General features: G+C 37.0%; 1 protein-coding gene and 1 non-coding gene across 9 annotated transcripts in view; one reads left to right on the top strand and one right to left on the bottom strand.

The window, feature by feature from the left end:
• The window catches only part of CADPS2 (calcium dependent secretion activator 2), a 539,410-nt gene that overhangs the window by 266,561 nt on the left and 247,213 nt on the right, over positions 1 to 25,636 (top strand). For all 8 annotated transcript variants that reach the window (XM_042970898.1, XM_042970882.1, XM_042970892.1 and 5 more), the window contains one exon: positions 8,209 to 8,320. In XM_042970898.1, the coding sequence (XP_042826832.1) occupies positions 8,209 to 8,320 (112 nt within the window). The remainder of the gene's footprint in view (positions 1 to 8,208; positions 8,321 to 25,636) is intronic.
• LOC122236781 lies at positions 6,297 to 6,400 on the bottom strand. Its single transcript, XR_006215033.1, has one exon. It is a non-coding gene; the product is annotated as a U6 spliceosomal RNA (small nuclear RNA).

Genomic DNA, 25,636 nt, shown 5'->3' with positions numbered 1-25,636 from the left:
CGCCTGCGTGGTTCAGTCAGTTAAGAATCCGACTGTTGATTTCGGCCTAGGTCATGATCTCACAGATCATGGCTTCAAACCCTGCATTAGTCTCTGCAGTGACAGAGCGGAGCCTGCTCAGGATTCTCTATCTCTTCTCTCTACCTGTACCTTGTGCATGCACATGTGCTGTCTCTCAAAATAAATAAAAAATAAACTTAAAAAAAAAAAAGACTTCTTCCCCTTTAGTTAGATACTGATTTCATGTTTTCTGCTAGAAAATTAGTGATGTTTTTGTAATTATAGGTCATTGTTAATCGATTATTTTAGTAACTCAGTTTTTGTAATAGGATTAATGGTAATTTGGTCATGAAAACATTTAAGGTTTCACTGGATTGGAAGTGAGGCAAAACTATTACTTATAAAAAGAGTTCATAACGTTCTTGTATACCAGCAATTGTCAGATAACATAAAGGACACAGTTTCCTTAGAATTCCAAAATATAAAATACTATGAAAGTGGGGTCCCTGGGTGGCTCAGTCGGTTAGGTATCCGATGCTTGGTTTCAGCTCATGTCATGATCTCACGGTTCGTTGGCTCGAGCCCCACATCAGGCTCTGTGCCAGCAGTTGCAGTGCCTGGGATTCTCTCTCACTCCCTCTCTGACAATGATAATAAAAAAGACAGTCATAAAAGAAATTTAGATGACTATAAAGAGAAAGTGCCTGATCTCAGAAGAAATTTTTAAAAGTGCTGTTTAGAAAGCTTGTTCAATTCTGTGTGATTGGATTTATTATTTATATTTATGAGGTTATAGGTCTTTTTCCCCCTACCATTCCGAGCTCATCTAGGGACAGGATCTGTTTTCTTAATTTTTCTTAATTCTGTTTTCTTAATTTTTTTTTTTTAAATGCCTACCATTTCCCAATGCCAGCTCCACAGCTGGATGGATAAAAGGATGGAGGCATGGATAGATGAAATAATTTTTCAAATTACATACACCCTATTCATCAGTGCTGGTCATAGATAAGGAAGGTGGATTGAGTCTTCTTTTTAGTTTTATCTTTTATCATCATGTATGCATTATATGTTCACAAGAAGAATTTTGAATTAAGGGATTTGAATGATTTTTGATAACTGTTGTAGTGTTGATGACTTTCAACGTACTTTGAAACAAATATGCTAATACTTTTTGAGAATCCTTTTAGGTCCCATTTTAAACCTAGTTCTCCCGATGCTGTAAGACGCATGAGAAGTATCCCGCTGTTAAGAACACAGGGCGAGGTGTTCTATGTTATGTATATATTACAGTATACAATCAAATTATTTGTTATCTATAATATATTAGAGTATCAGTTCCAAGAGAGTGGAGACTTTGGTTGACACTAGAGTATTGTCTGGCACATATGAAGTACTCAGTATGGTTTTTGAGAGAATAAGAGGTCCAGATTGTTTTCGTTTCCACATTACCATATCACCTTCATATCACCCCATATCACCTTCATAGCCATCATTTTAAGTAGCAGCAAAATATTCCATTGTGTGCCACTAACTTACATAATTTTCCTTAAATATTAGATATTTGAGATGCTTACTTTTGCTGTTATACATGGTGCTATAGTGAATATGTTTCTGCTGCTAGTCTTTTCAGTACTCATGATTATTTTTTTAGGGAAGATTCCTAGAAATAGTTTTACTAGAGGAATAGACATGTACATATATTTTGGCTCATCATGTGAATTTCCAGGATACTTAATTTAGTAGCAAATACATAATTAATACCAGTTCCTTCAGTTGGCATGTTAGCTGCCCTGTGTTTGCTTAGCCAGGAAGTCCTGCTGTCCCCGTACAGGTGCTTTGTAGATATTTTATTCTTTTGAAGATTTACACTGGAAGTCTGAATCCTCATAAATAATACATGCATAGAAGTGGAAAAAGGCAATGTATTTTGAGTCAAAGCAAATTGACAGCAAGGGAAACGTATTATTTTATCACAGAATACAGAGAAAATAGTAGGAAGATAATAACTGGTATTAATTCCTGGAAGTATTTAAACATGCCAGTTAAGTAAAAAACAAGGAAACATCTTGGTGAATGTTGAAAATATTCACCTATTATCTTCCTTCCCCTGCCCTTTTGGGGGGTTGGGTATAGGAAGGAGGACTTTGGTTTTTAATTCATTTATTGTAGAATTCATAAGCATTTTCTAACTGTATATATCTTTTAACGTTAGTTCTTAGAAATTCTCAGGTCACCTGGGTGGTTCAGTCGGTTGAGCATTTGACTTTGGCTCAGGTCATGATCTTGCTGTTGGTGAGTTTGAATCCCATGTCAGCCTCTCTGCTGGCAGCTGGGAGCCTGGAGCCTGCTTCTGGGTTGGCTCCCTCTGCCCATACCCCGCTCGTGCTATGTCTCTCTCTCAAAAATAAACATTAAAAAAATTATCAAAGGGGTGCTAGTTTGTTTGTATTCTGGAATTTGGGATTTATGAGGGCTATTAAGTGCTACTGTATACTTAGGCACCCCTTTATAATTGCACATTTTTGTTGAATATCATAAAAGCTTAGTCCTCTGGCTGTTGAAGTTAGGATCCGCCAGTCCCCTTGTGCCTTTGCTTATCTCTGCCTGAAAGCATGTTATTTAATGCTCTCTCATTTCACAGGGGCTGACCATTAATGTTCCATGCCCTTGACTCAGGTGGTCCCAGACCTTGTTAGGTAGATAACATTCTTGCAGATTGCTTTACCAGGGCTTGTGATATTCCTGTTTCCTGCCCTCATTGGCATAGGTTTTGAGAATGGAGATCCTGCCTTGTTCCAAGTTCTAGATTACTAGTGGCTTCCTATAAAATTTAGCTCTTTGTTTTCTAATAAATTACTGTCTATACTTGTCATGTGTTGATTAGGTTCCTCATGTGACTTCTCTAAGCATGTGTTGTACTTATTACCATTCCTGGCATAGCGTTCACTAATTTTACACAAGTATAATGGTACAAAAGTATTCATGGCCTTCAAATTATAAAAGATAAACACTTCATATTAAAAGGCCAGGGTTACTATTAAATCTTTTACATCACCGAATAGGATACCAAAAGTTGACAAAAAGATAAAGGGAAATTGTCAGAATCCCTAGGTTGATGGGAGAGGATAATACTTCTACCTTGCTATATAAAGGACACCAAAAAATCAGTAATGATAAAACAGATTTGCACAGTTAACAAGCGTGATCTAATGTCCACATATACAACATTGTACCCACAGTGGAAAATACTTTGCATTTCCAAGTACTCATGGAAGAGTTAAACACACACACCCCTACCTACATATTTTGGAATATATAAAAGCTAGTTTCAATTATTTCAGAAGATTAGTATCCTGTAAGTTATATTATCCCTTGCTAACCTAATGCAATAAGCATAGGGCTTATCTAGGAAAAGGAAAACTGCATTTACAAATTCTAGAACACACCTGAAAAGAGCCAAATAATAACAAAAATAATGTCAGTTTGGGGGATGCTGTACTTAAGGTGGTTAAGGGAAATGTATAGCCTGAAATGCTTACAATGCTAAGCTTGAATGCTTAGAACAAAATAAAGGCTTGAAATTAATGAGCCATGCATTCAAGTTAATTCTACAGTTCTACATTTTTAACACCGATAAATTAAGATAAAATAAAAAAGAGGAATTTAATGAAATAGAAAACAAGTGTGCAGTGGAGGAGATCATCAAAGTCCAGCAATAGTAATTTGAAGAGAATAAGACAAACTTATGTCAAAGTTAAAAGTGGGGAAAAAAAGAAGATGAGGAATGAGGAAAGATACTTAACTACAGATGCCATAGATGCAAAAGATAAGAGGAATTTTAAGTTTATTTTGAGAAGGGGGGTTAGAGCATGCATGGTGGAGGGTCAGTGAGAGAGAGAGAGAGAGAGAGAGAGAGAGAGAGAGAGAGAATCCCAAGTAGATTCCCTGCCCAGCACAGACCCTGACTTGGGGCTTGATCCCACAACTGTGAGATCATGATCTGAGCCAAAATCAAGTTGGCTGCTTAAGCAACTGAGCCACCTAGGTGCCCTCATGCAAATACTTTCATGTGGATGAAATAACTTTTTCTAGTAATATATCAAAAGTGGCTTAAATAGAAAACTGGAATAGTTTTATAACTATAACCTGTGAAGAAACAGAATCAGCATCAAATGCTTCATTACCACGAAGAAACACTGCACCCAAACATCTTAATGGATAAATTCCAAGAACAGATAATTCTCATTTATTGCAAACTCTTCCAGATAATAAAAATGTGGCAGTGTTCAACTGCTTCAGTAAAACTAGTGTAAGAAAAACAGGAAAATACAAGAATGTAAATCTACAGGCTGGTTTCATTGATGAAAATTATACAGCATAAACTACAGCATCCTAAATCTGTGTGTTTTTTTAAAGATAGGAAATTAGGTTTATCTCTGAAAAGCAAAAAAAAAAAAAAAAAAAAAAAAATCCATGTAAACCACTGTAATTACCATCTCAGGAGGTACAGGAAAAAGTTTAATAGAACATTCATTTCTGGATTACAGATAGGTAAGATCTGTGGTTTGGATTTATGATCGATATATAGTGTGTGTGTGTATATATATAGATGATATACATATACACACATATAACTGGGATATATATGATATATATCTATATTACCATCCATAAAACATACCTGCATCTAGGGTAGAAAAGTCAGAAGTGGATTCTATATAAGATCTCTAGGAGGTGGGCACCCGGATGGCTCAGTCAGTTAAGCCTCTGACTTTGGCTCAGGTCATGATTTCACAGTTCATGAATTTGAGCCCCACATTGCGCTCTCTGCTGTCAGCATAGAACCTGCTTCAGATCCTCTGTCCTCCTCTCTCTCTGCCCCTCCCTTGCTCATTCGCAAAATAAATAAACTTCAAAAAAATCCAGAGGAGGATATATATAAAATCTAGGACATAGGTAATATACCATGATGTATATCCCATATCTGATATATGTGTATGAAAGGCCTATATTACGATTTATTTGTGGGTATATAATCAACTAGGAAAAGAAGATTATTCTCTTTACCCATTAAAGACCAATTACAGGACACCTGGAGCAATGATCACCTCTAGAGGTAAAATGCTAAAGATACTCCCTTTAAAAAGAAAGCCGAGGCAATTACTAATACAGAACCCAGAATCCTAGCTAATCTTATGGTGTGGGCTTGGGATGAGAGGAAGATGTGATCAGGGCAGGGCACAAAGAGGACTTTCCTGATGTACTGGTATATTCTCCATTGTAACCTGGGGTAGTGGGAATGCTGATTTCTTATTCTTTAAACTGCATCTCATCTTTAGATACTTAATGTCTAATTTACACAATAAACTGTTTTTATTAGATGAGAGAGGTCTACTGAATAAAGACTGAAGATATAGGGGTGGGATACTTTTCCTTTCTGGTAGGTTCTTTGGTCTAATAATTGACATAAGAAAAACAAAAACTGGGGTGCCTGGGTGACTCGGCCAATTAAGTGTCTGACTCGTCGTTTTGGCTCAGGTCTTGATTTCACGGTCATGGGATCAAGCCCCAAGTCAGACTCTGTGCTGGGCATGGAGTCTACTTGGGATATTCATTGTCTGTCTCTCTCTCTCTGTCTTTCCTTCCCTCCCTCTCTCCTCTCTCTCTCCTTCCCTCCCTCTCTCCTTCTCTCTCTCTTTCTTTCTTTCTCTCTCTCTCTCTTCCTTTGCCCCTCCCCCACTGTCGAATAAAGTAACATTAAAAAAATAAAAAAACAAATTTAATTTGTACATATATGAAATAGGAAACTCAAAGTGACCAAAGCAGGCAGCTTTTAGATCTCTTAGACAAACAATAAATTTGTGAAGAACTGAAGTCAAAAGAAGTTTGGGCTTTGGGGATAGTAAGTTAGTAAAGAAGTAATGAGGTTTGTTCATGTAATTTCCTTGGCCCTAAATTTCCTGTCTCTGGTAATAAGGATGTCTTCTGCCTTCCAGTTTGGGGGGTAGGGGAGGGTACCTTTCACGTAGGAGATTTATTTCCTGCTTTCAGGGGGACAAAGGAAGAGTCCTAGTTTCCTTGTTGCACCTCCTGTTTCTTCAGTAACTTTAATTCAAGGTAATATGCCAACATGGCATATATTGGAGTGGCCTGTCCTGAACCCCATCAATGAAGACTTGTTGAAGATCTCTGTTTATGAAGGATCTGAGGTACAAGGCAATTTTGTGGAGTTCATGGACTCATGAGTGAGCACAGTTCTTTACATATGCATTGTGGTTTGTCTTACTCTAGCAGTGGAAATGGCAACACATTTCTCTTTGTGTATCATCCTTGCAAAGGGGCCATGCTGTTCTTCTCTGTATCATTCCAGTTTTGGTAAATATGCTGCCCAAGAGAGCGTGCATTTTCCTTCATGTAAAGTGGCAGAGAGATGGGAGTCAGAGATGAAATTCACAGTCTCCCAGTGATGGTTAATGTGGTCATCAGTACTTTTCGCTTTGGAGAATTGCAGTAGATGGGGGGTTACATACCATCATAGAAAACAGTGTAAGCACTTGCAAAGGCTTTTGACATTAGAGGGAAGAAAATAACAAAGGAATTTTTATGAAGAGAATTAGTTTAAAAGATGAGCAGATTCTATGTAAAACTGTTAGGCTGTGTCTACATGGTTTACTACAGATCTTTGATTTCACTTGTAAGGAAATGTCTCAAAGGGTTTAGTTTTCCAAATTGAACCACATGACACGAAGTAAAGACTAGTATGTCGTGGGAATTTACTCTAGAGTTGTCATCTGGATAGCCGTGACTATTCAAGTCTTAAGATCTTATGCACTACATTGAGAATTTTTCTCTACTCCCTTATTTTGGTTCTGAATCTGTTTTTTCTTTTAGTTTTATTTATTTAGCTCTACTTTATCTCAGACCATCTTAATTCTATGAAATGGCAAAAAAGATTCTTTGCTAACCCCTTTCTAGAAGTCTAAAATAAAAATTAAGCTGCTTTTCCATTCTAACTGAATGTCTCTTTTCCCTCTGGCATACGACTTTAATTTCAGGAGGACAAATTATAGCTACATACTAGTTTCTTCGGCCACTGAAATGGCCTCTGCTTTACTGTACACATATTACAGTGTTATCACTGTTGTGGTAGGGAAGGAAGACATCAGTTATTCAGTTTTTATTAGACCTCCTCCATTTTTTTTATTTCCCAAGCTTTCTGAATATGGTTTATAAAATAAAGTTTAGATAATGCCTTGAAAATGGTAAATTCATTTTTTTAAAATAAGAGGAGAAAATTAATATTTTTAACATGGTGATTTATTTGTAGCAGGAATCCTTATTGTGTTAAATCTTGCTTTAGTGTGTTTTTCTCAATGGCATTTTCTTGATGCTGTGCTGCATTTCATGCCTGTGATCCTAGAGTTATGAGAAACAGTGATAAGATTTTTTAATATCAGGTGTATGCCAGTTGAGTTTGTAAGCACACTAGGATGAACTGGTGTGTGGTAAAGCTGAGATGCTATTAATTAAAAGATAAGCCAAGAAAAATGTTATTTTGTTATGATGATTTGAAAAGCCAGATGTCGACAGACTTACTGCATTCCTAGGAGAGTGTATTGGGAAATTAACTGTAAAATACTCCTATTTTTATAGTGCTTATTTATTTCCTTTTGACAGGAGCTTTTAAAAATCATAAAGTAATAGATGTGAGATAATTACCTCCACTTTTTAAAGTATAAAATATCTAGTAAAGACTTCCCAAGAAGTTATGGGATAAAGTTTTTAGCATGCAAAAAATAGTTTTCTGTGAAACCACCTCTTATATAAAGAAACTTTTAGCACTATCCTCCAGGCATCTGTAAAAATTGGGTTGTAATTTGTATTTGAATTAATAAAATAATGGAGTTTAGTAGCTCCGTATATAATGCTTTACCTTAACCTAAATTCTTATTGCACACTCTGTTATATACTCTAATGTGCTAACTTTTGGAACAGCTTTGGAATTATTATAAGCTGATAAGCTATAAAACTTACTGTTATTTTTCCTCCTTGACTCTGCCATCTGTCAGAAACAAAAGCAAAGCTAAAAATCTCATTGAGCACAAAAGATTCTGCATTGCTTAATGGGCCTTCTAAGGAGATACATCTGTCGGGAAAAAAAAAAATTAATGCTGCATTTTAAAGAAAATCTTTGTTCCTTAATTGCAGATGGGGAACTCAAGGTGATTTCACCACCACCCATCCTCGGCCTGTGGTCAAAGTAAAACTCTTCACGGAAAGCACTGGGGTCCTGGCCCTTGAAGATAAAGAACTGGGAAGGGTGAGTTGTGGTCAGTCCTGTGTGCTTGAGGTCACACAATTGTTACTTCTTGTGCTTTACAGTTAAGGTGGACCAATATGTAGTGTGGGAACTTACTGTTGAAAACCTAAATAAAATAATTTACTTGTAATTTTCCATTGTCCCGGATTAATAGCTCTGATCTATTAAAGGCAACTGTCAATAACAGAAAATACTGTGATAGGCTTTGGGTATATAAAGGTTGTATATAAGATCGTAGTCAGGGACCCATTTTGCTTACACATGCATTGGTCATTGGGTGTTTATGGCACAGGGCAACTTGTTCTTTTGGGTGAAAGGTAATTGTCATTTAAACATTTCTGTCTATGGGTTGGAAGAAGCATCTTGATATTTAAAGTCCATCTGTTCAGGTCCATTATGATTAGACTAATTATAGAATATCTAAAGGTATTTCTGTCTCAATCTCTCGTGTTTTCCCTGTGAGTAGGTCTTTTTCATGTATCTTTTAACTCTGGATTTTTTTTTTCCTGTACTCACTTCATACCTAGAATATATTTATCCGCAATTCCAGGGTCTTTCCACTATACTCAGCTCTTGCCGGCAGTGCATTAAGATGAGGGTGGATTTGTGATCTTAACACCTCTCTGTGTGAAAGATTATCTGCAGTCCCATTTATAAAGTACATGTGCTACAATGAGTAGGCTATAAAGTTACCTTCTCTAATGTGGATCTCTCTTACCCAGACCTGAAGACTGAACTCATAGGTATTTTTCCGAGATTAAAGCCTTCAGAAATCTTACCTGAAAATTTCTGGTAATGATGGACAGACAGCTTATGTGATGGTGGATGTTGAAGGATACTGGGATCATTGGGTATATTGAAAATTTTTTCCCCAAAGTTGGGCTTTTGATTCATTTCAAATCTGTATCCTCTTGTGTCTCCTTTACCTGATTAGAGTTTCCCATTTCTAGGGATTTTGTGAATCTGTACCCACACTCCAGAATTTGAGAATCTATATTCATATTCCAGGTTTCCTCTTCTGTTTCCTTGTTAGGTGTATTTGTTAAGACCTAAGAGCTAGGCCGTACCATTCATTCATTCATGTGCTTACATATTTGTGCGCTTAACTCATTCAGCAAAGGTACATGTACAGGTAGCATAATCTTATAGAAGACCTTTGGAGACTCTGTATGATCCGATGGATTTATAAATCAGGTTTTTCATTTAAACTATTATTAATTTTGCCCTATTTCCTTATGACTATTTTCCATATTCAAATAGCAGCCATTTTATTTATTTATTTATTCATTCATTTTAATACTTAATAAAAAAGTATTATTGGAGTTATTTTTTTTTCAATATATGAAATTTATTGTCAAATTGGTTTCCATACAACACCCAGTGCTCATCCCAGCAGGTGCCCTCCTAAGCAGGTTTTAAATTGGGTATGTAAGTGATATGCTTCCCAGTTATTAGTATATCTGAGAAAGGCCTCATGCTCCTTTGCCCTCTTCATACAAGACAGGTTTTCTTTCCATACAAGGGTTTCTCAACCTCAGCACTATTGATATTTTGAGCAGGAAAGTGCTTTGTTGTTAGAATCTTTTCTGTACACTTTATATTTAGCAGCATCCCTGACCTCTGGTCAGATGCCAGTAGTGCACCCAGCCTTAAGTCAAGATGGTCAAAAATGTGTCCAGACGTTGCACCCTGGGAGGTGTGCAAAATCACCCTTAAGGATCCATTAAGGATCCATTGAACTACCCTAATGATCTGAGTAGGTTCCATGATTATAAATATCATTTATGTGGCAATAACTTCCAAGTTAAAATTTTTCTTTCTCGGAGCTTCAGATTTGTACATCCAATCCACATACTTAGTATTTCTAAGTTGCATTTAACAGTTATCTCGAACTAAATATATCTGAAATAGAACTTATGATTAGCAACCCCATAAAGTTTTCCATAGAGGTAGTTTTTAAGTCCATGACATGACATATACTTTGTTTCTCCTTCCATCACCTTAATGCTCCATCTATTTGCAAGTTCTGTCAGCTTTCCCTAAATTTATTCTGAATACGTCCACATCTTAATTTCTCCTCTACCCTAATTCAGGACACCATCATTCCTTGCTGCTAATAGTCTCCTTACTACTTTCCCATTTATCATGTTGTCCCCTCTGATCTAGCTTTCACACCTCAGCCACTATGATCTATTTAAAATTCTAAACAAATCACATCATTCTGCCCTAAAAATCTTTGAGTATCTTCTCATTTATTTGGAACAAAAATCAGACTCCTCGGGGAGCCTGGGTGTCTCAGTCAGTTAAGTGTCTGACTTTGACTCAGGTCATGATCTCACAGCTCATGGGTTCGAGCCCCACATAGGGCTCTGTGCTGACAGTGCAGAGCCTGGAGCTTGCTCCAGATTCTGTGTCTCCCTCTCTCTCTGCCCCTCCCCTGCTCTCGCTCTCTCTCAAAAATAAACATAAAAAATTTTTATTAAAAATCAGAGTCCTCCTCATGGTGTAGCATGTCCAAGAATGGTTCTCGAGATGGGACCCCGAATCAGCGATATCAGCACCTGGAAGAGTTAGAAATGCAGATTCTCAGGCCTTGCACTAGATCTGCTGGACCAAAAACTCTGAAGGTGGTGTCCCGCAGTGTTTTAACCGGGCCTCCTGGTAATTTCAAGACACCCCAACGTTGAAGAACCCTGATCTACATGAACTGACCTTTAAGTCTCCTGTTAGAGCCATCTTGCTTACTGTCCTCTTTCCTTCAGACTTGGCTTTCTTCCTTTCCTCAAACATATCCGATTCATTTCTGCTTTAAACTTGGGGTCTTCAGATATATTGTAGTCTGAGTCCATGCAGATACGCATGCACGATTAGAGGAAACTGGCGGTGATCAGGGCACCTGGGTGGCTCAGTCGGTTGAGTGTCCGACTCGATTTCGGCTCAGGTCACGATCCCAGGGTTGATGGATCAAGCCCCATGTTGGGATTGTGTGCTGAGTGTGGAGCCTGCGTAAGATTCTTCCTCGCCCTTGCCCCATCTCCCCATCATCCTCTCTCTTACTCTCTAAAATAATAATAATAAAAAAACTGGTGATCATCGCTGGCTGGTAGAGCTACTAGTAATGTTTGCTGGTATAGCTATCTACTTTTATATTGGGAAGCAGAAACAGTTGGGTTTTTTCTTTATTTTTTTTTTTTTTAAATTTGAAGGAAAAAGCCTTACATGATCTGAAATTTACAGTGTAAATTTTTACAAATCGATACCTGGAGATCCTAGTTTTAAAGTGAAGTTTTCTAATTAAAATTGTGTGTAGCAAAATTGTGTTGAATTTAAAGATGAGCAGCACAGTCCCTAAAATAGATAGATACCACAAGGAGACCCCACCACTGTACAGTTGGTAAAATGGCTAACGTACAAGAAAGCTGACAATAACAAGTGCTGACAAGGATATAAAACAACAAACTTGATCTCTGCTGGGTAGAAATGCAAAATTGTACAGCTACTTTGGGAATACAATTTGCCAGTGTTTTTGTTTCTGTTTTTAAGTGAAATCTAGACATGCCATATTACCCAGAGTTTGCCCTCTTAGGTATTTACGTAAGGTTTATTACTTAGTATCTGTACGTGAATGTTGATAACAGCTTTATTCCTAGTCACTAAAAACTGGAAGCATTAACATGTCTTTCAGTGGAGGAACTGATACATAAACTGTGGTACATCCATAAAATGAAATGCTCTTCAGTGATAAAAAGAAATAAACTATTAATTCATGCAACAACATAGATGAAACTTGAATGCAAGAGAACGAAATCAGACTCTTTGCCCCATTTAATCCTCTTTGAGGATGGTAGTCTCATCCCATGTTGAGACAGAAAGTGAGAATCTGATTAAGACCTCTCAGCAAGTGCAAGAGTCAGTATTTGAACTTGGGTTTTCTGATCCCAAAGCCTATATTCTAAATCATTAAACAGTACACCTGATAAGATGAGGAAATTTGGCAGTATTTTACAAATCTTGGTATGAATATGGGCCCGTTTAATTTCATGGCTTAAGGCAGGAACCAAATGTTATTTAAGCTAATGGCATTTTATGCATTTCATAATATTTTATGCCATAATTTGCATCTTCCTACAGTAATCTCTGGAGGCACTTTCTTTTTACGTTTCTTTGTTTTGATAGGGAGGAAGGGAGAGAGAATCCCAAGCTTGCTGCATGCTGTCAGCATGGAACCCTCTGTGGGGCTCGATGTCACAAATCATGAGATTGTGACCTGAGTCAAAATCAAGAGTCAGAAGCTTAACTGAGCCACCCAGATGTTCCTCTCTGGCTGCACTCTTCTATGTCATAGTGCCACTCAACTGTCTGTGCACATAAAGAACCCCTAGGAAGTGCATGAAAAAGACTCAGGCTATAGGCCCACACTCATCTTTTGGTTGGTTGGGGGTGAGTCCAAGAAGGAGCATTTTAAGCACTTCTCAGGAACTAACAGTGTGCACGTAGGGTTGAGAAGCACTGATACAAATAGTGTCACTAAGCAGCCGGGGTTGAGAACTGGTAACTCCCAGGGATAAGAGAAAATCTTCTCTAGCATATAGTTTTGTAAAATGATAGTTCAAATTTAAGTAGGCATCGGCCAGTTGAAGGTTATGTTCTTTGGAAAGTACTTGGCATGCAGATTTCGTTTGGAGATGGCAGGTGCAAATACCTATTTATAGAAATGGAGGTGGCATATGGAGATTTTTCATCTGAATTGGTGGCCAACCCTCTACCAGGTGCCTTAGGGAATACCTGGAGACAGAACAGGGAATTTTTCATATTATGGGCTTGTTCTAGCAAGGAAACAGTTGACCAATCAAGCACCCAAAAGTATATGGTTCATCAATGATACTGCAATAGTACTTTATGGTAGCTGTGCTTTTGATGAGCGTAGTATAATGTATAAACTTGTCGAATCACTGTGTTTGTACACCTAAAACTAATGTCACATTATGTGTCAGCTCTGCCTAAATTAAAAACAAAATTAAGATGATTTTGTCCCCAAAACTTTAAAGGGAAGGCTTACTTAACATAGTCGTATAAAAATCCAAATTGCTTCCAGGACATCTATTTGTGGACAACGGAGTTTCCATTGAGCCTTCCAGAATTAATTTTTGTACTCCTTGGTAACTTTTTAACTTGCTGAATGGTGTTCTTTAGTACAAAATGAATATTTGAAGTTTCCACCCAAGTAACTTTTTAGTTTTAGGAGTGTTTCTATCAAAGCATTCTAACCGTTGTTAGAAAAAGAGCCTAGTTAGTGTCTGTTCAAGTGCTGAGTTCATGGTCTTGATAGCACATCATCGGTATCCACAGAAGGATGCTCGTTTTTCCCCCATGAGGATAGAGACTCCCACAAAGCAGAGAAGCTATTTTCCTTTCCAGGGGAGCCAGAACGTCTTCTGATTTGATTAAATATTTTAAGATAGCAAAAGACTAACAGTCAGATTATCTCTTAGATATACATTTTTAGAGTAGTTATATTTTTGAAATTAAGGTTTCATTTTATGTATTTCTCTCACTTTTTCTATTTGACTATCTGCTTGTATTTAACATTTCTCAACATGGAGATGTTCATACCCAATAATTCAAAGTGACAGTCACGTTTGTTTTACAAATACAAATACTATAAGGAAATAGCAGCTGGTGGTTAATTTCATATACATTTTAAATATTGAGATAAATTAGAATTGCTGAAATGATTACTCCATTACATTGAACTATTATCTTTCAAGCAGCTTGTAATGTCTTAATGTAGCAAGTAAAAATTAGCTTATATATTTGCCTTTTTCGTTGTTTCTTCTGTTTGCTTTATGAAGCATCAAAGGAGATCTGTCTCAAGAGTGATCAGAATATACACAATTTTTATTTGTTTTTGAAACTTGACAAGAGAAATAAGCAATTGAGTGGTATGTTAACTCGTCTGTCGTCTTGGGAGGTAAAGAAATAGTTGTCTTAGGAGCTCTAATTAACTGATCAGTCTAATATTCTTTTTCTTGACTCTCTTGTTTTTCTGGCGTATATCCTCTTCACTTTTTCTCATTTGTGTGGCTTTGATTGAATTGAATTCTGTAAGTTTTTCATTAATGCTAAAACTTTCAGCAGCCACATTAATTATTAATGCCAAACTTAGCATATTTAATTGGATATATAACTGGTTAGAACTCATAGACTTAACAGTTTTTTTTTAATGTTTATTCATTTTTGAGAGAGAGAAAGAAAGAGTGTGAGCGGGGAAGGGGCAGAAAGCAAGAGGGAGACAGAATCCTTAGCAGCTCCAGGCTCTGAGCTGTCAGCACAGAGCCTGACAGGGGCTCAAACCCACAGACCATGAGATCGTGACCTGAGCTGAAGTCAGCCACTTAACCAACTGAGCCACCCAGGTGCCCTTAGAGCTAATAGACTTTAAACATTTGTCTGATTGCCTGCTTTATACCCAGTCATCATAGAACTTTGATTTCAACATACACAGTAATAAGTTAGGAGTAGACTACAGATGTTTTAAATAACTATCCTAATTTTTCAAAAATAAATATACAGTTAAATTCATAAAAAACGTTTTAGGCCTTTCCTTCACTCAAACCGTCAAAATTTATATTTGGATTAAAAAAAAGTTTCCAGCATTATGTCAATTTGATTCATCTACATATGAATCAAGCATTAGAGAAGCTGCTAGCAAAATCATAATACGTATTTTTCTTCACTTTGAAAGCGAAATTTAATATCCAGTTTTATTGAAATTGCCAGCACTGGATGCCTGCTGCTGTGGCCGGCAAATTAATATCATATACTGCAAAATGGAACGGAGACTCATTTGCATTTCATATGCCTAATTGAACTCACCCTATACTGTGGACTTTAATTTTTGTAGTTTTAGCAAGCACTGTAGCTTCTCTGAAACTAAAATTCGCAGAAAAGGTCTCGTCCTCCTTTAGTCATTTCATATAGCCATCCCTCCCAGGACTCTGCTGTCCTGTCTCAGGATCCGTGCCAGTGACAAGCTGGACCACGGACAGGTGGAAGGCCATGGATGATTCATAGATGGTGCAAATTTTTTCTAACTGTTTTTTCTAACTGCAGTTAATTATGTCTGCTCATTAATCACATGTCGTGAAGAGTTAGAGAAGACTTACCATTCAGAGTCTGACTTTGAAGGAAAAGCACCTTTGATAACATGCATCAGTTGTTAGTGACTCTGCCTCAGACCTTCTCTAGGGAGTTGGCTGAAATCTTCTCTGTAGAGGTAAAGGAAAGCATATTCTTACCTACTCACATTCAAGTGGGTGAACAGGTTTAAATAGGCATCCTCCATGGTGGGTCCATGTGGGTGATTATGTTAGCAGAAGTTGGTGTTTCAGTTTTCCCATAGTAATAAAGGTCTGCCTCTCCCCCAGACAGAATATTAGAAACCATATACACTGTACTTGTCTCTTATTTCTAAGAAGTATGGTGTTATTTCCTCATGGTTTTAATTTTCTTTTCTCTACCAACTAATACTGATCATGTTGAACATTTTTTTTCATGCTTGTCTTCCACACATCTTCTTGGTATATACATTCATCTTCTTGACCCATACATCTTCTTTGATGAATCTGTTCAAATAGCTTCCCCAATTTTTAATTGGGCTGTTTATTGTTCTTGAGTTTGGAAAGACTATAATAAGTTGTTTATACCTCCTTTATCAAATATATTGGTAAATATTCTCCCAGTCTTTAGTTTGTATTCTGCTCATGGTGTGTTTAAAAGAGCAGGAGTTTTTAATTTTGATGAATGAAATTCAGTTTGTGAATTTGTTTTTATGGCTTATGCTTTTGGTACTATATCTGAGAAATCTTTGCCTAGCCCAAGGTCAGAATTCTCCTCTGAAAGTTTTTTAGTTTTAGATTTTTATGCTTAGATCTTTGATCCATTCCAAGTTAATTTTTATATCTACAGCGATGTATAGGTCAAAGTTCACTTTTTTGTTATATGAATATCTGGTTCTAGTACCATTTGTTTATTAGAGAGTGCGTGTGCAAGGGGGGAGAGGGGCAGAGAGAGAGAGCATCTCACGCAGGCTCCACGCTCAGTGTGGAGTTCCATACGAGGCTTGATTCCATGACTGGGATCATGACCTAAGCTGAAATCAGGAGTCAAACGCTCAACTGACCGAGCCACCCAGGTGCCCCTTTAGCACCATTTATTGAAAAGACTTTCTTCACTGGTTTTCCTTAGCACTTTTGTTGAAAATCAATTGTATATGTATCTGTGGGTCTATTTGTGGACTCTCTAGTCTGTTCCATTGGTCTGTTTTCCTGTCTTAATGCCACTAGTGTACTGCTCTGATTACTTTAGCTTTCTCATAAGTGTGTCATAGCAAGTACTGATAGTTCTTCAACTTTGTTCTTTTTGTTTTTGATTTCCCCAGTTTTGTCTGTTGTAATATAGTTCTTTGCCCTATGAATTTTAAAATCAAGTTGTAGCTTTCTATAAGAAGACACTCAGTGTTATTTTGACTATGATTTCATTGAATCTGTAGGTCAATTTTGGAATTGATCAATAGTATTGGGTCTTTCGACCCACGGATACGGTGATATATCTCTTTCTTTAGGTCTTGCATCATTCCTCATAGCAAGGTCTTAGAGTTTTCAGTGTACAGGTCTTGCATTTCTTTTGTCTGATCTGTCACTTGACTATTTCATATTTTTGATGCTATTCTAAATGGCATTGTTTAATTTTTTAAACTAGGTATTACTAGTATATTGAAATACAGATGACTTTTCTATACTGATCTTCTATCCTGCAGTGTTACTCAACTCACTGGTTGCAGTAACATTTCATAGATTGTTTCTCCATAGACAATATTGTCTAAAAATACAGTTTTTCCTTTCCAATCTAGATAGTTTTTATTTTTGTTGCCTTATTGTACTTACTAGAACCTACAATACAGTGTTAAATACAAGTGGTGAAAACGGACTTCCTTGTCTTCTCAGTTTTAGGGGGTAAGCATCTAGTCTTTAAACATTAAGTATAATATTAGCTGTACTTTTTTTTTTTTTTTGGTAGATCCCCTTCATCAGATTGATAAAGTTCCTTCTAATATTTATTTGGGCTCTGATCTTTATTATTTCTTTTATTTACCTTGGGTTTAATTTATACTTTTTCTATTTATTAAAAGCTGAAGGCATTGATATGAGAAAAATCTTTTTTCTAAAATAGACATTTAGTGCTATAAATACACATTCCCTAATTATTGTGTTCATAGCATCCCACAAATTCTTACTTTTTTTCATTTTCGTTCTTTTGAAAATACTAGGTTTTATTTTGATTTCTTCCTTTGACCATAGGTTATTAAGCATGTGCTATTTAGTTTCCATATAAGAGTTTTTCAGAGTTTTGTTGTTGATTTCTAATTGAAGTCTATTAATTAGAGAATATACTTCTAGAACTTTGATCCTTTTAAAATTTACTAAGGCTTAGTGTATCACGCACAACCTGGTGGATTTCCATGTGCATTTGTAAAGACTGTGTATTCTTCTGTTGTCTAATAGGGTGTTTCATAGAAGTCAGATAGGTCAGGTTACTCAGATCTTTCATTTACTTACTGATTTTCTGTTTACTTTTTTTTAAAACAATTTCTGACAGATTGATACTAATCTCTATTATTCTGGATCTGTCATTTTCTGTTTCTTCTATCTTGAAGATCTGTTCAAAAATATTAAGGATCTGTATATATTTTTAAATTAACTGACTGCTTTGGCATTATGAAATGACCTTCCTTAGCCCTCATAATATACTTCGCTTTAAAATTTCCTTTATCTTAGGGGTGCCTGGGTGGCTAAGTCAGTTAAGTATCTGATTCTTGATCTCAGCTCAGGGTTATGAGTTCAAGCCCTACATTGGTCTCCATACTAGGCATGAAGCCTACTACTACTATTACTACTACTAATAATAAATAAAATCTACTTTATCTTAGCCATCCCAAGTTTTTTAAAACTAGTGTTAGCATATCATGTCTTTTTCCATCCTTTAATCTACTTCTTTACATTTAAAATATGTTTATTTAAGGCTCAGTGGAGCATGTGACTCTTGATCTTGGGATTGTGAGCTCGAGCCCCACATCAGGTGTAGAGATTACTTAAAAAAATAAAATATATTTAAGCAATGTATAACTGGGTCTTTTTTTTTTTAGTCAATCTGGTAGTCTTTTAATCAGAGTATTTAAACTATATTTTATTACAATTTTTGATATGGTTAAGTTTAAATCTGTCATTTAGGTATTCTTTGTGTCTCATGTCCTTTATTCCCTTTTTTCTCTTTAGACTAACCAATTTTTTTTAATATTTATTCATTTTTGAGAGAGCATGAGTGGGGCAGAGGGGGGGACAGAGGATCCGAAGGCAGGCTCTGAGCTGACAGCAGCAAGCCCGATGTAGGGCTCGAACTCCTGAACCGTGAGATCATGACCTGAACCAAAGTCGGATACTCAACTGACTGAGCCACCCATGTGCCCCAACTAATTGTATATTCAGTGGTTCCATTTTTTATCAATAACTGTTATTCTAGGTGTTGCTTTAAATCATCACAGCCTAACTTCAAGTGATATTATAGCACTGAGTATAGTGTAAGAACCTTACAATAGTGTATCTCCATTTCCTGTTGAAGGTGAGGCCAAGGACATACTGTCATTTCACCAACATCTAACAGTATCTAACCTATAATACATGTGCAGCTAATGTTGGGAAGATGAATGAACAAATGAATCTCTTGAACTTGGCCTGGTTCTGTTTTATTTCTCATATGCAAAATTATAGCAGACAGTAGAATGACTCCCTTTGAATGCCTGAGCTTCAAGTTATAAACAACAATTGCAGAATAATGTAAGGTTTGGATCCTATAAGAAGAGTGAGGTTCTAGTAGAGTCAGGCTCTCTCCTTATAATACATGGAATAAGCAAGTTGGAAGAGCCTCAGATCCATTGCTAACCTCTTCTTGTAGTTGCTGCATTAAGAAAAGAAGTTCCTATGCATCTTGCTGCTATCCATAACCACTTAGGAATATTCATCATCATGGTCTTTAGTGCTGATGCCAAAAAGCTAAGTACTTTGTTCCCTACTAGTTATTATCTGCAGCGTTTGAATCAAAAATAAATTCCTTAGGTAAAAGGTGCATGATTCAAATTGGTTCTTGAGCACCAGAAACTGAAAATTTAAAACCTGCTTCCAGAAAACCTGGATTCTGGTATTGGCTTTGTCATCGTAGCCATGGGGACAAGTGGACAGATCACTCAACTTCTCATTCTCTGCCCTAATCTTTATCTTCCACATACCTCCATCTTACCATATACTGAATGTGAATCAAATACATTTTAAGGATGCAGCTGAAGTTATCCAGGTTTAGACAGTCTGTAATTTCCTCCTTCCCATCCTACTATCGTATATTCTGGATTAAGAAATAAAATTGACTTGGCTCTAAAAATCCTTACAGTATTTAATAACCACAGCGAGAACAAAGCTACATTAGTTATTATAACGTTTGTGAAATAATTAAGGGAATAATTTGTTGGATTAAGGAGGGGGAAGTAACATTGAAAGTGTCCATTGTTATCCTGAAGAAATTTTCTTAGGTATCCATTTAACTTCAGTGTCAAATTATTTACATAACCAGAGTAACGCCTATCCTTTAAGGGTGATGTGAGAATTAATTTAAATTTCACAAAGCACTTTGAGGCATTCAGTTGAAAGGTTCTTTATAAATGCCAGGCATTATTACAACCAGCCTAGTAAAAAGAAACGGGATAAAGCTACTCATGCCGTGTCCTCTGACAGGAACTGTATTGGTTAGGGAAGTATAAAGGTTACCGCTATTCATAATTTATGGTTGAGGGGAATAGATCAAGAATAGTAATGACGTTTTTCTGTCCAGTTAAATCTTAAAAAACACAGATATAACAGTGATGGAATATATTGCTCTTCCAAGGAGAAGTATGAAATCGATACCTTACAAGCAATAAAAATGATATAGGAAGATGAATAAAGGCCAGTATCTTTAATCACGTCATAAAAATACAGTGACAGCCTTGACTGTCCCTCCTTCAAAATCTTCAAGAAAGACTTTGCAATGGAAGAAATGATTCTTGATCATGTGGGTGTATAGAATTTGAAATTTGCTAGAAATACATGCAGATGGTCTTCATTGTAGTAACCAAAATAATCAGCCTCATTGTTAAGCACTTAAAAATGTATATGATAAGTCAAAATTTTAACACACAAAAACTTTTCCAAATATTTCATACAAGCAGGATGCTTCAGGTATGTGAGAGATAATCACACACAAAAACCTCTCGTTAAAGTAATGAGACGAAGCTCCTGACTGAAGTCTGTGTGTAAAAATATCTTTGAATCACACTTGGCAGAAGAAATTTAAAAGGTAAATTTAGTGTTCTTTTAATCTCAGCATTTAGTGTTTTTTTGATCAAATCTCAGCCTTTATTGTCTGTATTAGTTTCAATTGGGACTTTAACAAATTATTAAAAACACAAATTTATTGTGGAGGTCAGAAGCCCAAAATGAGTCTCAGTGAGCTAAAATCAAGATGTTGGAAGAGTTGAGTTTCTTTCCAGAGGATCTAAGGGAGAATGCAATTTATTTTTACTTTTTCAGTTTCTAGAGACTGCCTGTATTCTTGGCTCATGGCCCCTTCCATACCAAAGCCATCAATGGCTAATTTGAATTTGAATGTTTCTCACATCACATGGCTCCAACACCCACTTTTCTGCTTTCCTCTTCCATATCGAAGAATTCTTTTTTTAAAGTTTGTTTATTTTGAGAGCGAGCAAGTGAGCTAGTGGGGGAGGGGCAGAGAGAGGGAGACAGAGAATCCCAAGCAGGCTCTGTGCTGTCAGCACAAAGCCAGACCCAGGGCTCCAACCCACAAACCGTGAGATCTTGACCTGAGCCGAGACCAAGAGTTGGACGCTTAACCAGCTGAGCCACTGAAACACCCCTCAGAACTCTTGTAGTTGTGTGAGGCCCACCTGGATAACCTGGGTTATCTTCTGATTTTAAGGTTGGCCAGTTAGCAATCTGCAATTCCATCTGCTACTTCAGTTCCCTTTTGCCTTAGAAGAGAGCATATTCACAGATTCTGGGGATTAGGTTGTAGGCGTCCTTGGGAAACTTACTCTACCTACCATAGTCCAGGAATGGAAAAGGAGAGTTACTTAACTTTTTGCAGACTGGCAAGTAAACGGCATACAGATTCTGACATTGACTATGGTCATTTTCTGTTACCACGTTTGGCAGTACTTTAGTTGGCAAGCCTTTTTCTCTTTTCACCTCAGTGAAGTATCCATTTTAGGCTTGTATTTTCGTTTTGGGTTTCTCTCTGCATGCATCCATCCAGTCAGCCACCCAAAATGCTTGGTGTAAGTATCTACCCCAGATTTGAAGCTAGGGGACCATGGTGAGGAAGAGTTTAATTGAAGATACTGACTTAAATTAACCTGTAAGGCGCTGATGAGCTACTTTACCACACCATAGCTTCTGCCTTCAGGGAGCAGAGTCTGCTGAATGCCTTCGAAGAAATTCTTCACATAATGGTTCATTATTAAGTCGGGATTTCAGAAAAGATTGAAGAATTTTGACACCTTGGTTTTTCTTTTCCGTACCCTTTTCCCAGCTCCCATCATGCAAATAACAAAGTTTTTCATCTCTGTCTTTTAACAATTAATGTCAGGGAAAAGTATTTAATCAAGATGATAATATTTCTTGTGCTGTTTTATTTATTGATTGATTTTTCGAAAAAGGCCTTATTTGAAAAGCACTATATAAAAGGAAGCAATTGTGTGGTTCCGTCAGGTCAGGTGCACATTTGGTAAGGGGTCGGGAGTTGGATCAGTTCCATATTGTAAATTCCAGGATTCTTTCCAACTTTAAAAATAAAGGGAACTGGATTTAGCCCACGGACAATAAGGTTGACAGAAGACTTAATGGTAATCTTTCAGTATACAAAAGAGCATTGTGTTAGTGAGAATGAGCAGGTGTTCTTTGTTTCAGCTAAGTAGGACAGGAAGCAGGGATATTAAATGGAAGGAAAAATAATTTAGACAAAGCAACCTCATGTGTATTAAAACACAGGAAAGTGTTACTAAGAAGGATGTAGATTTCTCTCAGAAAAATCTTTCGATTTATCTTCTCCGTGCACTGAAAATACAGAGGCCCCCGATACTGGAGAAAATATATACTAGTTATGTTCACAAGGAATAGTCAGTGTGAATCTTGGCTAATGTATAAAATCTCTGTCATTTGAAGGAGAAAGATAGAAAAATGTCAACTGAACCCAAAAATCAAGGTTTCTTATCAAGACAACTCTACATATCTGAGGAGATGTTCCCTTGCGCATGTCCTTAAAACAGCTGTGTCTCAAGGACATCTGATTGTCCACATAAAGGATTTTTTAGGGGGGGGGCATGCAAAGGGAAAGAGAAGAGACAGAATCCCAAGCAGTCGCCATGCCCAGCATGAGGTGGACACAGGGCCAATCCTACAATGGTGAGATCATGACCTGAGCCAAAATCAAGAGTCAGATGTTCAACCAACTGAGCCACCGAAGCTCCCCTCAGAAAAAGGATGTTTAATCACAATTGAAACATGATTCCAGCTAATAGCATTTTCACTGCCACCTTACTGTCTTTTAAAGGTGTGTTTCCAAGGCCAGATCATCTCTTAGTTGAATGTTAGGATACCTCACCACACATTGAGTTACATGACTGCATCTGGGATGCGTACAGATGGGTAGAGGGGTATTAATTCTTTACTCCAGGATATACAAATTTGGTTGTCATTCCCTGGCTTAAAAGTATCTTCTAAATGCATGTTATGGGATAACCTTATAAACTCCTTAGCAAAACATCTCCTTTACAGACTATCCCTAGTCTTCCTTTCTGGTCTCATCTGTCAGCACAAGCTTCCCATTTCCTTACCGTCTTCATGCTTTCTGGCTTTATTCCCCCCGCCTTGGCCAACAGTGCTTTTCTAGCCGAAGTGATCTTGCCTGACTTGCCCTGACATCACTTAGGAGTCAGGTGAGATCTTTTCCTATTCCTCAAATAGATTTTTGTTCTTGAAACTATTGCAGTCTGGCCTCACATAACTTGCTGAGATCTTGAGTAATTTGTCTGTTAAACCAAGCAATACCCTTTCTGTTTTTCCTGTGCTTAACCTCTCAATTGTCATTTGACACTGACAGCTATTTCCTACTCCCTAAAACACTGTCCAGCTTAAATGCAGTGTATCACCTTCTGGTTTTTCTGCTTACTTGGCCCCTGGTCTCAATTCTATAGTTGTCTTCCTAATTCTCAAAATGTCTTCACAGAATTCTCCCTTACCTTTTGTTTTTTGTTTTTTTAACAGTATTATTGACTATATTCCCTAAGCTGTACTTTTTATCTTTGTGACTTATTTTATAATTGGAAGTTTGTACCTCTTAATCTCCTTCAGTTATTTTGCTCATACCATCTACCTCCCCTCAGCAACCACCAATTTTCTGTATTTTAGAGTCTGCTTTTTTTTTTTGTTTCTCCATTTTTTAGTTTCCACGTATAAGTGAAATCATATGGCATTTGTTCTAACTTATTTCACTTAATACCTTTTAAGTCTGTCCATTTTGTTTCAAATGGGAACATCCTTTTTTATGGCTGCATAATATTCCATGCTTGTATTCTGTCTTCATCTATCAGTGGACACTTGAGTTGCTTGTTACTGTAAATAATGCAGCAAGAGATAATAGGGGTATGTGTATCTTCTTGAATTCGTGTTTTTGTTTTGGCTTAGTTCCAACAGCCTCATGTCTTTGTCTTAGTTTCTTCCCTATGTCTTGCCTTGTAATTCTTAATGTGTTCTTTTAGACTCCCAAATGGAAGTAATTCATTCCTCTATGCAGTCTGTCCTGATCCCTTCCAGAATTGCTGGTTGCACCCATCTTTGAGCTAGAATTGTACCAAGTATGTATCTCTATTTTACTTTAAGACTAAAATGCAATTATTGTGGTCATATACTCTTTTTTCTTCCTCTCTGCTAACAGATACTTATAGGAAAGCAGTGAATTGTTTATCTGGCCCCAGGGCCTATCTATCCCTCTCTAGTTCTTCTAGATTTTTTCCCTTAGCTTTTACATTTTTAAGACCTTGTTGAAATTGTTTAGAAGGCTTTAAGTGGATAGGTCACAGAGTTCAACTAATGTGGTATGTGCATAAATGTACATGACTTCGCTTTAACTAAGGTATTTTAATTAGGAAAGCAATGTAGAGATGTCAGCTTGTACAAATATGTTAGAACAGAGATCCTGTGAACTCCTATTACTCTAAACATTATGTGTATGTGTATATTTACACTTCATTCTTAAGTTTTTTCTTCCTGTATATTAAATTTGAAAGAATTTTAAACAAAGTGTAAAAAAAATTGTGTTTTTCATTTACACCTCAACAAACATGGCAAGTAACTTTGACATTTTATTATGAAGAAGATACATTGGCTTTATATTTAAGGTAAGGAATCATAAAATGTGTGTGCCATGCTAAGTGACAAGACATTTCAAGTGTTGGTGACAAAAATAAACTAGAAGAAGCAGGAATGTGTATAGAAAGGTTCAGAGAAATGGATGGCAAAGAATAGTTTGCTTAATAGAAGAAGCTAACTATTTTGTACATAGCTATAGTTTAATTTGGATGTGAACCTGGAATATAGCAGAATCCTTAATAAATCTTTATATCTGTTAAATATTTTAATTGTGCCAAATCCTTTTTTTAATAATTTAAGTTTATTTTTTAATTTTTTTTTAATGTTTATTTTTGAGAGGGAGGGAGGTGGAAGAGCAGAGAAAGAGGGAGACACAGAATCCAAAGCAGGCTCCAGGCTCTGAGCTGTCAGCACAGAGCCTGATGTGGGGCTCGAACTTGTGAACTGTGAGATCATGATCTGAGCTGAAGTCAGGTGCTTAACCGACTGAGCCACCTAGGCACCCCAAGTTTGTTTTTTTTTTTTTTTTTTTTTTTTAATTTTTTTTTTCAACGTTTTTAATTTATTTTTGGGACAGAGAGAGACAGAGCATGAACGGGGGAGGGGCAGAGAGAGAGGGAGACACAGAATCGGAAACAGGCTCCAGGCTCCGAGCCGTCAGCCCAGAGCCTGACGCGGGGCTCGAACTCACGGACCGCGAGATCGTGACCTGGCTGAAGTCGGACGCTTAACCGACTGCGCCACCCAGGCGCCCCCAAGTTTGTTTATTTTTGAGAGAGGTCTGAGA

The sequence above is a fragment of the Panthera tigris genome, chromosome A2, assembly GCF_018350195.1.
Source record: "Panthera tigris isolate Pti1 chromosome A2, P.tigris_Pti1_mat1.1, whole genome shotgun sequence".
NCBI classification, from domain to species: Eukaryota; Metazoa; Chordata; class Mammalia; order Carnivora; family Felidae; genus Panthera; species Panthera tigris.
This window is presented reverse-complemented; position numbering and strand designations above follow the sequence as displayed.